The 16,616-nt window shown below is 34.4% G+C and overlaps 1 protein-coding gene across 5 annotated transcripts in view; it reads right to left on the reverse strand.

Annotated features, from left to right (window-relative positions):
* Positions 1 to 16,616, reverse strand: part of LOC129757316 (FH1/FH2 domain-containing protein 1) — a 411,337-nt gene that overhangs the window by 21,318 nt on the left and 373,403 nt on the right. For all 5 annotated transcript variants that reach the window (XR_008739671.1, XM_055754498.1, XM_055754499.1 and 2 more), the window contains 3 exons: positions 16,081 to 16,227; positions 5,997 to 6,811; positions 5,670 to 5,936 (listed from right to left, as the gene is read on the reverse strand). Coding sequence is in view for 4 of the 5 variants with exons in the window: in XM_055754498.1 (XP_055610473.1) it covers positions 5,670 to 5,936; positions 5,997 to 6,811; positions 16,081 to 16,227 (1,229 nt within the window). In the remaining variant the exon portion in view is untranslated. The remainder of the gene's footprint in view (positions 1 to 5,669; positions 5,937 to 5,996; positions 6,812 to 16,080; positions 16,228 to 16,616) is intronic.

Here is a 16,616-nt window from a genome sequence, read left to right on the forward strand (position 1 = left end):
CCAAAACTTAGAACGATACTTGAACCCGTTGATGAACTAGAAGCATTTTCGTGGGAGTAAAAAAATTGCAATTTTTCTGAAGTTAGGGGAGACTTGATCCCCTATTGAAGGAGACTTGATCTTTTATTCAGGAAGCCCAAATCCTTGTAAAAAAAATCAAACAAACCCCTAAGATAGAATGTTAATTGACTATTTTGGTCATGTTTGTTTTCATTTCACAATCTATAGCAGACATAAGATGAAAATTCTATAACTTTGTCTCAACACTAATAACATTGCATACTTGAAGGCACTATTTTTTATAATTAAGAGAAAATTAATTATTTTTGCTCTTTTCTTCAGACAATTGTTTGATAAATATTAGTTTTTGGATAAATATTAGTAATTTCGTAATCAGCAATCATAGCGATCAATTCAGAAGAAGAATATGCCGTTTGGAAAGGGGATCAATTGTACCCAACTCTAGGGGATCAATTGTACCCATAATCATTATTTTAGAAAACTTTTTCTGAAAAAAGTTGAGAGTTTTCCATTGCTTTGAAAATACGGCATTATGAAGTTCATTTTACGCTCGGAAGATTGATACATTGGAACAAATATTTTTTTCATAATTTTCCCATGTAAGGAACATTTTAAAGTGATGAAAAAAGATCTTCAAGTTACATTTAGTGAAATTTTTCTAACAAAGTTCAATTACTCAAACAATTATTTTGTTAAAATTTTTTAAACTACAAGCGTTATTATTTTGCTCATTTTGGCACATTTTTCTAGAACATTTGATCTTTGTAAGACATTCCAGTTTCGAGATATGGGGATTTTTTTTTATTATCTGACAATTTGCGCCGGGGGTCTTCAGATTTTCCCCAAAATTGAAAATTTGGTTCATTTTTGCGACTTGAAAACAAATGTATTTTTTCAGATTTCTAACATTTTTATTTTTTGAGTTAGCTTCGGTTAGATTTTTTTGTAAATAAAAAATAACCATTTTTCAAAGCTACATAACTCTGTTGTTTCTCAATGGAAATTAAAAAATAGCACATCAAAATGCATTGAAATTTTATCAGCTTTCTAAATAGAATAGTTGAAAAAAATTAAATAATGACCTTCAACATGAAAAGTTGTAAATAAACTTTAAATGGCGTCTAAAAGTACCGTCTGCACCACCGAATATTTTGCGAAAAATACCATAGTGTAGCTCGATTCATGATGCAACTTTCATCTGAAGACACCAAAGTGGGCCATTAACACCTTGAAGAGTTATGAAAGAAATAATGACAATAAATCTCTTTTTTTGCATCGAAAACAAACAATGGTCGAACAACTGCACTCACATATGGAGATAGCAAGCACTTCTAACAACATGGAAACAAAAGAACTTACCAAAGCAGGTAAAAAACACTAATTTTTCGTGCTTTGTAGATTGTTTGCAGCAAAACTGACTTTGAATTTTAACCAAAATTTTGAGTAACGTATTGTTTAAGTGATATAACTTATAATGGGAATGTTGCTTTTTCAACCTGGTCACATGTAACTTATTAATTTTTCGATCAAAGATCATTGTGAAGCATAATCAATGCCAATAGTAGAAGGTTCAGTTCCTGTGTTTGGGATCACAAAAATGTGATTAAAAAAATGAAATATAGACGTGGTATACATAGTTTTTATATCGGGAGCTAAGCACTGGACACCACAATTCTTTCCCATTGATCAAAAAAGTATGAGAAAGTGGCACAAATTTTGTAGAAATAATCAAAGAGCTCAGTATGGCCAGCCCAGGCTGTAAAATGATGGAAATATGATACTTTTACCGTATTCGTTTTCTACATTCGCACAGTTTTGAGGTTTACCATACTAGAACGAACATAATTCGTCGTCAGTGTTTTGCTACCTCGATCGCTCACATACGAATCTTCAGTGTTCCACCGTCCATTTTAAATCAAATCTGGGGAATTACGGATGCAAAACTTAGCGCATAAACTTCTAAAAATGACAGTAAAATGTGCATAACTTGTTGTGACCTGGTGCAAAACTGGGTATAAACAAATACGTTAATAGATTTTTGGATATAACATGAAGTCAGTTAAGCTGCAACAATCTACCGCCCCTTCTTTCATAACAGTCCCATATAAAAAAATAAGCAAGCGAGACAATCAGCTTTTTCTATTTTGGAATATATTTTTAACTTGTGACCACCACTTTCAGCATAAACGAAAATCGTTTCTCGGTTGTCATAATAAATCGTTAGGCCTGAAATTTTCGAAATTGGTAAGGTCGAGAGCGCAATTTTTATTCATTATGGGACTGTTAATCGAGCATATTTGAAACCTTTTTCGAATCTACTAGCATAACAGTCCCATAAAAAAATTTTCTCACCAAGCTACTTTCTAAGACTTGAATTTGATCATTTTTGAACTTCTAAATGCAATTGTAAGAAAAAGAAACATACTTTTGCAAAAATATATCATGAATTCCACATTGTAAGTTGAATCTTTTTACGATTTTTGATTGCATCCGATAGTTTTTCGCTCAGGAAGTCATTCCTAAGAAAGTCAGACCTGCCTTCGAAAACTAGTGTGCATCATTCGACATCAAGTGAGTTAAAAAAATGGTTAAATGATTCGAAGCAATAAACCAAAGACTATTTCGCCGAAAGAAACATTGAAAAGTAACCAAATCCGTGGTATATCACATATGGGACTGTTATTCAGGTATATTTCATATAGGACTGCCACGAATTGATATTTTTTTTCGAAATTTCTAGAACAACACCTCTTTTTTTAGTCTTTTATGTTGAAGCCTTATGTTGACCTAAAATGACGAAAATTCATATGGGACTGTTATGCGAGTAAAAGCAGTCTGAAAAGGACGATAAAATAGTGTTTTTACCAGCTTTGATAAGTTCTTTTGTTTCCATGTTGTTAGAAGTGCTTGCTATCTCCATATGTGAGTGCAGTTGTTCGACCATTGTTTGTTTTCGATGCAAAAAAAGAGATTTATTGTCATTATTTCTTTCATAACTCTTCAAGGTGTTAATGGCCCACTTTGGTGTCTTCAGATGAAAGTTGCATCATGAATCGAGCTACACAATGGTATTTTTCGCAAAATATTCGGTGGTGCAGACGGTACTTTTAGACGCCATTTAAAGTTTATTTACAACTTTTCATGTTGAAGGTCATTATTTAATTTTTTTCAACTATTCTATTTGGAAAGCTGATAAAATTTCAATGCATTTTGATGTGCTATTTTATAATTTCCGTTGAGAAACAACAGAGTTATGTAGCTTTGAAAAATGGTTATTTTTTATTTACAAAAAAATCTAACCGAAGCTAACTCAGAAAATAAAAATGTTAGAAATCTGAAAAAATACATTTGTTTTTAAGTCGCAAAAATGAACCAAATTTTCAATTTTGGGGAAAATCTGAAGACCCCCGGCGCAAACTCGTCAGATAATAAAAAAAAATCCCCATATAGCTAAGGAATCAAGTATCCCCAGGGATCAAGTATCCTCATTCTCCCCTACATATACAATTAAAAATAGTTGTTCTATCACATTCAACATCCCGTTTGCTGCTAAATGCTATTTGGTATCGTCAGGAGAGCTGTTTGCGAGTCCTAAAAAAATAGATTTTTTAAGATTTTGAAATTACATCTTAAAACACAGAAAAAATTTCAAATCTAATATATAAAGATGAGTTGGACTATATATGTTTGTATGCACCTTATACAAATCCACACCGCTTAACCGATCAGCCTGAAATTTGGTACAGTTATGTGTTTGGACCATGGGAAGGTTTTAGTAATAGTTTTGAGCCCCTCCCACCTGAGAAAAGGGACCCTCCCATAGAACTTTCGTTTTTTTTCCCACAAACCAAAAGTCATGGCACCCATTTTTCAGAACCAATTTTTTCCCTTTGGCGGGATTGTTTTCATCATCACCATGGGCTGGGCATTAGAAACGACCATCAAGAGTTCACGTGGACTGGAAAGCAAATCAAAGCTTGCTGAGCATCAAAGATTTGAAAGGTAAAATTTTGGCGGGTGTTTTTTCCTTCTACTGTTCAAAACACGTGGTACCGGTACGAGATATTTGGATGCAATAATGAGCCTACATTTTGTATTGAAAAATACAACTATCCTGTAAAGAATATATTGAATTGTAGTAATTTCCAATGTGCTGCCTACCGCCCCGCTGGGGGGCTTTGAGAGTTTACAAGGATATACAGTGAACTGAACAGTCAACAGTGAATTGGCTTCTTCAGCTGAATAACTATTTGGACTGAATGCTGAAAAACTAATGAACCGATTTTCATAAACTCCAGTTTTAAACCAGCCATTTTCAAATTTTTAGGATTCCTTATAGAGAAAGAAAAAATCATTAGATTCAGAGTTACATATATGTTGAAGGCTGCAATTTCAACGCTTTGATAGCCGCCGGGGAATCTAAATGGGGGATTAGAAAATTGATTAGATAATACAATCTGAGGTTTTTAGTTTTATACCATCCTATTTCAATGGCCAATTTATTTATACTTTTTGATTTATTTTTGGTCATCAATGTGTTCAATTCTACCATAAAATTTTGAAAAAAAACCGTTTGGTACTGCGAGTTCAAACAAATGATTTCAAAGAATTTTAACATTGATCACTCTTCAAAATAATTAATGGAACTCAAATAACACCATTTCCATAACATTTAAATGGTTATTTCGGTTCAGAGATGATTTCTTTTCGATAACTCCAAGAAACTTTTAGTGCAACTTTCAACGTTTTAGAAAAACATTGTTAAATTAAAAAGAGAAAAAAGCAAACATACAATTGAAAACATGCCTAATGAGTCTTAAACATGATTCATCAAGGTTCGGAAGTGGTTTTAGAAATTTTTAATTAAATAAAACTTAAATATACCATTGTACAGGGAGATCATTCATCTTGAAAAGTGGGATAGTCTCCAAAAGAGATTAAAGTTTTTTGTGATAGAGAAGAAGGAAGTTAGTTTGAAATTCAAACTATAAGCTTCTTCTAAAAAAATGAAATCGATAAACACAGTGAATAATCTCAATAAAAACTTTTAAAAGACTTACAAAACTTACGTGGCCAAACATGGGCCCAATTTCTTAAAATGATGAATATAAAGCTTCCAATATTTCGAAAAATCAAACGACTCATTTTGATTAATATCTTTTGTGAACCCGAGCAAGGCCGGGTAAAATCAGCTAGTACAAACTAAATTTTTCCTATTTTAGTTTAGTTTTTTAAAATGTCTTGTGGAAATAAATTATTGTTATAGCTAAAAATTTTGGGTTTTGCGTGTTTGTGTTTTAGGTAAAAGTTAGCCGTGCAGCACACACTGAGAGTCAGTGGTGCTCAACTTGTTTCAGCTTTTAAATGTATTCTTATTGCAATAACCATTTTTTATCTAAAGTAGAAATAAATCTGTTTTCAAAGATACATAAACAACATATGGAAATAGCCTCGCAATTTTTTGCTTGTGTGGTAGTTCTAGGCTGGGATTGGCAATTACATAATTATCCTAGAAACACAAAAATACAAAAATGGAGAAAGAGGCACCTAAGCGCACTCCTCTATTCTTTCGTACAAAGTATCTTAAAAGACTGGGTTGAAACAAATGCTAAGGTTTTTCAAACGAAAGTATCCAAAATTCAACTAACCTCAACTCCACATCGGCTCGGTCCTCCTGGGTGGCACCGGAAGCAGCAGCTGCGGAGCCCTTAAACTTGCCCACATCCACTATCAGCTTGCCCCTAGTCTTGTTTCTCTCTCGGTGGTTAGCCTTCTTCTCGATCTGCTGCTGAACTCGCTCCCGGGTAGTCCGATACTCCAACGCAAACTCCGACACTATCCGACAGAACTCGTTCGGCCGCGACTCCGAAATCCGATGCTGCGGAACGCCCAACCAAAGCAGGAACTTGCGGTATCTGAAGTAGTAAAGTTGTTGAATTCACGTTTGTCAGAGTTTAAATGTGGGATTATCTTACCTATTGAGTACCCTCCGATGGACGATGCTCAGGATGATGATCCGTTCGGCGCAATCGGCTAGAAAATCTATCAGTTTTTGCTTCAGATGTGGTGCGGTGTCGTGTTTTCCGATTAACTTAAGTCGGTCCCACGAGGCTTTGCATTCGGTTTCCAGGTAGTTGATATTGTGAGCCAGCTCACCGAAATCGGCCTTAGAGGCCCGAGTTATGGGACCAATTTCCGAGTACAGATCCGTGGTGTTGGCCTGGGTTTCCATGACCATGTGACACAGATGATGCAGCAAGGAGTGCTTATGGACGGTGTCTTTGACTTCCGGTACTTTGGCTAGATAATCGATTTGGAACCCTTTCACGGGAGCCCCATTGAGAAAAATGCCTACCTTGAGCAGTGTCGAAAGAATACACTTAAAGGTCAAATTGGCCTTCAAAAGCTCAATGCCTTGCTTGAGATCCATCAGTGGCTCGGCGATTTCTTTCTCGATGTTCTCGAAATCTAGTTTGAATGCCCACAACTTAAGTCGAGCGCCCAGTTCCGATATCGAAGAAAGCGTAAGCAAAAATTGCTCAGCAGTTCCCAGAGGAAGTTCCGGATTCAACATCTGAGCCTCCTGAATCTTGCATCGCTCCTCATCCGATGGCAACATGTTGAGCAGCTTCTCGATGCCTTCTCGTGTGACCACAGTAGAGTCCATCTTTAAGATGGCCGCCTTAATAGCTCTCGGGGGAGGCAATTTGGTCATGGCAATGTTAATCGCGTTAGATCGTTTGTGGTCCAGCACGATTATTTCCTTGTTTTTGTTGATCTCCTGCTGCTTCTACAATTGGGGTGAAAAAAAAACGAAAACTCAATTTCTATCTTTCTAGCGCAAGAATTTCAATGGAATTCAGACATCCCAGGAAGGAAAAGAAAAGCGAAAGAATAAGCTTCGTTCCTCCCCATCGGATTTGGGCTTCCGAGTCTGGTGATTTGTTCTAGACTAGGGGATAAAAGCGAAATCGAAAGCGACCACGAAAATAAGAAATCTTATGTGCAAATCCGGACCATGCAGCAAGAGCCCAACCAAATACCAGAAACGGCCCAACAACGTCGTCGGACGGATGCTGTCGGGATTCTTGAGGAATTGTTCCGGCAAGCAGCCTCCTCGCAGTGTGGTCGTATGATTTCTTTGAGGTTGCCTCCATCAATGACGAACAGAAGAATAAATACGAAAAGAAAAGAAAAGCTTCTTTATGGCGGTAGTAAATGGCATAATTTGATTTTGAAAACGTGCAAATGCGAGGGAAAATGAAAAGCAACTGTGTAAGCTTCAATGGAATGTGAGATGGAGCGAGCAAAATAAAGAGGCATTTCATGCATATTTAACGAATGTCAAGAAAGTCTGGAGCGAAGAAAAAAATAAGTGGGAAAGATGTAAAACGGATGAGATCGATGAAACAAAAGTATTGATTGGATCAAAATGATGGAAATGTTGTTTGAGCCAGCCAGATTCAACTGGAATATGGTTATACTTAAAATGTTTTGACAGCATGGATATTTTTTCTTATGATTCTTTCGATTTTGTTTAAAAAAATAAACTATAGGATAGAAATAAATTCATGATTTTTGAAGTGTTCACTTAATTTTCCTTTTACAACATACATGTTTGAGAGCATGATTTTTCAACTAGTCAAAAATCGAATTAGACCAATGCCAGTGCTAATGTATAAATTATCTAAAGCAGGGATGAGCAAACCGCGGTCCTTGAGACATGCTTGTGGGGCCCGCGAAGCATTTCTCAAATTTAATTTATTTCGCATTTTTTTAACTATAGATTGTTATTCATCATAAAATACTGGTCCAAACATATTTAATAAAAAATTATAAATTTTTCAGTCATTTGATCAAGTAAAACTTCACTTGCTTGTAGTTGCTCTTGACCCGCAATCACTCAGATTGAAAACTTTTTCTAAAATGCTAAGCATTTATTGTGTTCTTTTAGATGCATTTTTCTATTTATTAATTGACCAAACGAAATGTTTAAGTTTTTTCGTTTCAATTTTTGAAAGTGGATTGGGAGGGCGAACAAAAAATAGGAAGGCATTTTTAAGTCTAAGTTTTTTTTCGTTTTAAGCAAAAATAAAGCAGTATGATGAATATGCTCAGCAGATTTTTTGAAATTTAATTATTTCATCAAATTTGGAAAAAGGCTAGTTCCGAACAAAAATGCAGACCATCAATAAGTCAATAATTTTTGTTCTTGAATATTGACGGAAATAAGAAAAGTTGAATAAGAAAAGCTGGGTGAACGATTTAGGATTTTTCACGACAAGGTTTCTATCAATAATTCCGAATTTTCAACAAAAATTCAGTGTCATTCAGTGATTCGACCTGAAAAGATTGTCACGATTATCTGCTATGATTTCTTCAAAAAAAAACATTACAAACAACGTTAAATTGAGTAACTCGAAATAAGCAATCAACATTATCAAAGTCATAAGATTTTTAAAAACCAGCTTTAGAAAGTTTTAGCCTAGTCGTCAATATAAAAATTGAATTAAGAAAATTCATGAAATCTGTAAAAATAGATTATTTATACGATCATTAATGTAAATTGTAATTTTGACGAAGTTGGCTTGAAAAACAATGAAATTATGATATTTCTGTCATTTTGACAACTATCCTGGAACAGCAAATTAGAAAACTTTGTTTTTTTACCGTTTGTAGAAAGAAAAAGGTCTTCAAAGACAAAATTTGAATTGAGCATAAAAGTTTTAAAAATTGTGCACAGAAAATTGAATTTGAATAACAATTCCACTTCCACCGCTAAAAAGACGGTGATTTCCAAAAAATATATTTTTCTCACTTCAAGCTCCTTAAAACTTTAAATAGAAGTAATAACGAATGGTAATAACAGTCCATACAGAAAAGGGTTTTTCCTAAAAAAACGTTAAAAATCTTTTTACAAATTATAGAACGCCTTTAAAAAATGTTCGTTTCGAATTAAGAAGGGGAGCAAATTTGGTTTCTGTTAGTTAAAATGAATATTCGTGAAAAAGTTCAAATCGATCAAAAATTTTAAATTATTCAAAAATAATTAAGATTTGGTTTGAGACGCCCTTAGAGGCTTTTCGGAGTTTTGCAAACCGCATGCACCACTTAGTTCAGCGTTTCATACCAAATCAAGCATATGTCCCCAGATGTTGAAGGCTAGAGAGAATGTGCGAATTGTTGCAAATTGTTGGTTTCATATTCCTATAACAGAAATTTATATCTATTTTCGTTTTTCGGATTCTGTTTCCAGTTTAGGATTCTTGATTTCAGTTCGAATAATCATACGATATAAGAAATGAAAAGCTGCTTTGAAATCCTGGTTTAAATATGGTTTTGCATTTCAAATCAATTTAGAAAATCATATGCATTTTCAATATTTTTGTAACAGTTTTCCGAATATGAAAAAAAAAATTAATAAAAATCTGTGTGATATTCAAACTCAATGTTCTTAAAGAGATTTACAATACAGATTAAAAATAAATAATTAAAACAACGAATTTAGAATAAACATTAAGATTCGTTTTTTGATGCAGTCCTTATCAAGGAAACCATCTTTTTGTCGAATAAATATGATGAATGTTGGATCATCGCTGCGATGTATTGTTGTTGAATTTTATTGACGTTTTTCAGCGAGTTTTACAAATAAAACAACGTTTTCTACCAGTTGTCCAGACATTCGCTCCTCTTCAGTGGGCACTAAAATATATTTAAAAAAACGAACACAAACACATACAGGCTCTGTCCACCAATGCGATTATTGTTTTTTTCTTATGTGAAAAAGGGCTAATGGAGTTAAAATCCAGTAAATCATATGTAGGAGAAACAAGCCAGTTCTTAGAAAAACGTTTGAAGCAACACTAGACAAATGTAACCACAAAACAAATAAATACAGGTTTAGCACAGCACTGTCTAGAAACTGGACACATTTTATACTTTGAAAATACCAAAATATTGGAAAGAGTTACTGGATACAATGCTAGAATAACTGCCGAAACATTTTACATCAAATTGAGAGGTGACGCTAATGTCGTTAATAGGCAGAGAGACTCGTTAAATTTTAAGACCGCTTACGACCCCATATTCGCAAAATTATCACAGACACTGACAAACAAATGTAAACGCTAAACAAAACAAACTGTCCAAAATCAAAATAGTTGAGACGATGGCCAGTCAATGGTAAGTTAAAATTAAAAATTTAGATTTAAAGTTTAATGTTAAAAAGCAAAATATAATTTAAGTGTCCACTGAGGAGGAGCGAATGCCAAAGTAGCTCGAAACGTTTGGACAACTGGAAAATCTGTTTTATTATTATAAAAACTCACCGAATAACGTCGATAATTTCAAAGAACAAACAATCGCGGTGATAAATACAAAACTCAAATTCAAAATTCAGAAAACGATGTAGCTAGTAAATGAGTAAATATAAAATCAACATTACACCATGAACTTAGAAATTTGCTTGTCAATTCATTTTCTACATTTCAAATTTTTAATCAAAATAAAATTGTACACACAGTTCAGCTGATAGTCCCTAATTTAAAGTAGAATTTGAGTTTATTCTCTAAGTTTTGTTTTATGCAAAAAACTCAAACTTTATTTAACAGAAAAACATCCACAGGATTTTTATAATAGACTTGACTCTTAATGAAAAATATTGCTGTTAAAGAAACATTTACCTGATCTTCACCTAAAAACTCTGCACATAATTCTATATTTTCTATGTGTATTATTTGATATTTAATATTATGATTATTTTAGTTTTTAAAAAGTCCAATTTATAACTAAAATCATGAATTTGTTTGCATTAAGCAAATTTGATCCGCAAATATTTTGTATCTTACGTTCTAAATGCTAAAGTTCTAAATAAAAAAGAATAACTAAATAGAAACAAACATAATTTATTTCAATTTTTTTATTAGTTTTCGTAAAATATCTTAGGTTAAAATCAGTCACCAAAACCCTTCATGATTCGGTTCTTTCTATGGGCCTGGCCATTAGATGATGTTAAAATTGATTTCGGAGGGAAATAACAAATGGTTTGAGTTTCATGCAATAATTAAAGTGTATCACTTTCACGTTCACTCTATATTAAAAAAAATGTTGAATATACTTTCTATCGAAGAATATTGAAGCAAATTATATATGGGTCTTTCCATATCAAGTGTGCACAGCGAGACAAAAATCTTATCAAAAATTCGCCAAACTTGGCCAAAAGACTTTCTGAGGCCTACAAAAAAAAAAACTCAATTTTTGAGAACGATCTTCCCACTCATCGTTCCAGGACCCTCCCTTCATTTTTATCAAAGTTTTGACAAATTGATCATTTTTAAAATACGATATCTCTGGACTGAAAAATCATACAAAAATGACAAAATTTGCGTAGAGTTGTTTTTTTTAATCTTCCGATTGATGTTATACACTGTTTGGAATAATGGCGTTGTAAATGTCAAAATACAGCTCAAAAAATAAAATGTTATTTTTCTCAAGGAAAGAATTTTTTTTCTTAAATTTTATGAGAAAATTTTAAGTAATAACCAGTTGAAATCCGAAATCAATTTTTTTTTCATTCAAAATGTTTTTTGAAATTTTCAAGAAAAATATATACTTTCCTTGAGAAAAATAACGTTTTATTTTTAGAGCAGTGTTTTGACGTTTCAAAAGCCATTATTTAAAAAAATAAATAACATCAATCGAAAGATTTAAAAAAAAATCTACACAACGCATACTTTGTCTTTTTGGTATGATTTTTCAGTCCAGAGATATCTTAATTTAAATATGATGAATTTGTCAAAATCTTGAAAAAAAAGAACGGAGGGTCCTGGAACGAGGAGTGGATCATTCTCAAAAATTGAGTATTTTTTATAGGCCTCAGAAAGTCTTTTGGCCAAGTTTGGTGAATTTTTGAAAAGATTTTTTTCTCGCTGTGCACACTTGATATGGAATGACCCATATAAAATTTTACTTTATTTATTTCCTCCACCGGAGTTTCCGGGAATATCAAAGGGAGGGCTAAGGGAGGGGGTGTTGACAAAAAAATAATTTGAAATTTATTCCGACTTTAATTTTTATTTCGCTAGAACTAGTTAAGATTGTTGAAATTGAACACAAAAATTTTACATTATTTTAAACAAATCCGGGTAAAATCCGGACTGTTTTCTATGATATCTGGGCAACCAGACCAGACCAAGTTTTTCTATAAATTTTCGGAATGTAATCTGTATTGATATTTTATTAAACTGAGAAAATTCCTTTTCAACGGTGTCTTTTTTAACAGCTGAATTAGGTTAAAGTTGATGTATGAAACAGGAACAATGCACTGTTATGTTGTTGATATCTTATTCCGAATTTAGAAGTTTTGTAAGGTTGACATAACTATTAAAGGAAAATCTCCAATCCAAGTGCTTTATTCGATAAAAATATATCGTAAGCCGAAAGCACGTAAAATTGCTAAACGGTGATACGGTCAAAATTTGGTCAAAATCAACTTGACGTACTTCTTTCAATTTTGCATTTAAAAAACCTGAACACACCTCATTTTGAAGGTGTGTGTGTGTGTGTAGAATGTTGCTCCTATTTTGATTTTGGAATTCACTCTTCAGTTGTCAAAATGCCGTTCAAGGAAGAAGAGCAGCGTATCAAAATTTTGCTCGCGCATCGCGAAAATCCGAGCCACTCGCACGCAAAACTGGCAAAATCGATAAAAGTTGTCAAATCAACCGTTACAAATGTAATTAAAGTGTTTGGGGAACGTTTGTCGAAAGCCAGGAAGTCTGGATCAGGGGAAATCGAAAACCGGAAGCCGCTGAGACGACAAAGAGAGTTGCTGGTAGTTTCAAGCGAAACCCTAACCTCTCTCTCCGAGATGCCGCAAATAAGCTGGATATATCGTCCACAACCGTGCATCGAGCCAAAAAACAAGCCGGACTATCGACTTACAAGAAGGTAGTGACTCCAAATCGCGAAGATAAACAAAATACGACGGCCAAAGGGCTGTACACGACGATGCTGACGAAGTTTGACTACGTGGTAATGGACGACGAAACCGACTACAAGCAGCTTCCGACACAGGAGTTTTACACGTCAAAAGGAAGGGGAAAGGTAGCAAATATTTTCAAGCACATGACACTGTCAAAGTTCGCTAAGAAATATCTGGTTTGGCAAGCCATCTGTACCTGGGGCTTGAAAAGCAGCATTTTCATAGCTTCCGGGACTTTCAACCAAGAAATTTACGTGAAAGAGTGTTTGAATAAACGTCTGCTGCCTTTCCTGAAGAAACACGGTTGTTCCGTACTGTTTTGGCCGAATTTGGCATCTTGCCATTACGGTAAAAAGGCCATGGAGTGGTACGCCGCCAACAACATGCAGGTAGTTCCCAAGGAGAAGAACCCTCCCAACACGCCAGAGCTCCGCCCAATTGAGAAATACTGGCCTTTGTCACCGGAACCTAAAAAAGACCAAAAAAACTGCCAAGGACGAGCAGCAGTTCAAGGCAAACTGGCTTTCTGCGGCGAAGAAGGTGGACAAGGTGGCTGTACAAAATTTGATGGGAGGGGTTAAGCTTAAGGCCCGGCAATTCGGATTTGGAAAAGCGGAAGCCTAATTGAATATTTTTCCTGAATTTTATGCTAATTAAACTTGAAAAAGAAATTTAATTTTATTTTTCAAATAAACGATTTCCCGATTTACACGCGTTTTCCCTTGTTCAAATTTTGAGCGTATCACCCTTTATACGTAGTATTTTAAGAAAACAACCTTTATTGAACTGATCTATTTTAGTAACGAACAGTGTGAAAAGCCTGTTTTGTAAAAGCAATTTCACATTATTCATTATCATAAGAGAAAGCGATGTTTATTGAAACAAATCGCTTGTCAATGAAACCCATGAAAAATCAATGATAAGAATGTTTACAAATTTACCTTCAATTTAATATCCAGATCAACTGGGGCAACGATTAAACATGTCATATAGTTGCTGAGAAATTATGTATCTTATTGACGTTGATATAACAACAAAGATTTCATTTAGCGTCCACTGATGATTTTTTCTTACACCAGCGCCTTTGAACGTTTAAACAATTGATTTCAAAAGGATTACATTTTTTTTGTAATTTAAAAACCCGTTATTTTGCACCGGTTTTACAGAACCTTAAAAGCAATTCACAAATCTAGATGTTAAAAAGAAAAAAATATCTTCTAGACGATTTGAAAGCATTAGATATATATTTTTCTTGTTATTCGTCTATACATCAAAGAAAACAACTTGTTATCTGTTTTGTTTCAAGAAGAGCATACATTTTCTCGTCATTCCAAATGTAAAGATCGCTTCATAAAATGTTCATCTTTCTTTGTTCGGGAGCCGACAAACCCCTCTCAATAAATGATGATTAGTACCTTTGTTATTCTTTGTCACTGCTGGCTCATTCAGACAACATATGTAACATAACATGGCAAAACTCTTCTGGATCGGTAGCCATCCCTTCGAGGAAAAACTTAAGATTATTTCACCAGGAGGAGGAAGGGACGGAGGGAAAACTTTATCCCCTGTTTTGTTCTGTTGAGAAAACTTGCCGACACGTTTGAATTTTGATGCCATTGCGGTAAATGACGGGGTAACAATGTGTGGGACATATGATTTTGATGAGTTTTGTGTGAGGATGTATGCTTTCGGTATACGTACAAACATTGGCAGGAAACTGAAGAAAAGAAAGAGAAACAACTTTTCATGACATTTAGAAAATTTTGGGTAAACAGAATCTGTGGTTTTGAACTTTGGCTGCCGGAATGTTATGTTTCTATATAAAGGGACAACAATTTGACATGATGGAAAGTATGTTATGGGTGAAAAAGTTTCTTAGATGTTTTGAATAACATGAAGCCGCTAGATATGTTAAGGGTTTAGACGAGATATTTTGTTTCAATGTATGTTTTTATTGTCTTTATTAAAGAGGATCAAAGCGTTTAGCTGGTTTGTCTCTGATTTCAATTTTTTTTAAATATTTTTAAGTTTAAGAGTAAAAAATCAGAACAGAGGTACGAAAAGAAAGAACTTTAAATTAGGAAACTGTTAATAACAAAATTAAGTTTATCAAACACTGAAAAATCACTTAATATTGAAATGTTTTGAGGTAAGGATAAACTAAGGTACAAATCTGAAAAGGTAACATCAATAGGAGAAGAAAGTAACTTAGTAAATAGGAAAGAAACAAATTCAGTGGTTGGTTAAGAAGAAGAATTGAAACTATGGATATATATTAACACTGAGGATATTACATTCGTTAGATAGGACAAATCATTCTACAGGATTCTAATAAAACTTGTGCCAGATAGCGAAGTATACAGAGAACAAAAAAAAAATAACACAGAACACTCACCTCCTACAAATGTCAGAAATTTCAGTAATGAGCGTGAAGATTTGGTTTGTTTAATTTTGAAGTGATGATTGGTTTTCAAAACCGGTGGTGATCCAAATGTGATTTTTTGGAATTTTGAGTCGACAGTCGATAACAAATGGCCAAAGTTGTTGAACAGAGGATAGACATAGCGTGAAATTACGTTTGGGAAAATGGAAGAAAAGATACATACACAGTTGATAAGTTATGATTACAATTTCAAATGTTGGCAGTTGATTGGTTATAAAAGAGGGTGAATAAAAATTGGTGCGAGCTACTTTATTACAACGCCAATTTCCGCCACCTTTTTAATCTCATCCCGTAAATTAGATTCAGCTGCTAGTACAAGCTTGAATGGATTTCACAATTAGTAGTTCGCGAAACAATACCAACGGAAAGTAGCGAAACCGTGAATCACGAAATGACAAATGGTGCAATCTGTTACTGAGTGAAAAAAAAACCAGCCTGTGAAAGAGAAAAGATGAAAAATGTGCTCCACACGAACGAGCCCTCCTACAATTCTGTAACTGTTCTACAATTTCACAACTTGCGCGGCGGTTGGGAAAAGTTTTCACCAACTTCCGCCCGCCACGCTGCGAATTGTATGAACGAAGAGTGGAAAAACTGCTTCCATTTGAGTTTTATTTTTATTTTTTCATTTTACCTTGGTCATCAGATCCTTGCCACGGGACTCGAACAAATGCTCCAACTTCTGGGTGTCCACGTTGGCCTCCGGAAGTTCGTCCCAAATGGTGCGCTGTATCGTGGTCGGGATCATGTCCTCGCGGACTTCTTTCCAGAAAAGTTTTACCTATGAAAGAGAAGAGAGAACAGAGGAAAAGCCAGTCAGTGGTCATTCTCGGATGCACCGGGGTGGAAAAGTTAAATTGCTTTCAGATTTCGGACCGATTGTCAGATTTGACCCGGTAGGAGATGGAACCGGAAGAATCAGTTCGGCTGGGAGGAAATAAATTTTCTTATTGATAGACATCAATGGGTTGTCCTACTACCTACTCCGAAAAGCAATGATTTGGTGGATTGTTTCCTGGTCATTTAACCGGTTTTAATGCACACTACGCTCTGTTTAATACGGTAGTTTATCCAATTCTTGAATCGAAAAACAAATTAAGAGAGATATAACGAACACGACACTAACTAAATGAATAATGTGAAGATAAAGTGGTTATGAGCGCTTCTAGC

The sequence above is a fragment of the Uranotaenia lowii genome, chromosome 3 (assembly GCF_029784155.1).
Source record: "Uranotaenia lowii strain MFRU-FL chromosome 3, ASM2978415v1, whole genome shotgun sequence".
Lineage (NCBI taxonomy): Eukaryota > Metazoa > Arthropoda > Insecta > Diptera > Culicidae > Uranotaenia > Uranotaenia lowii.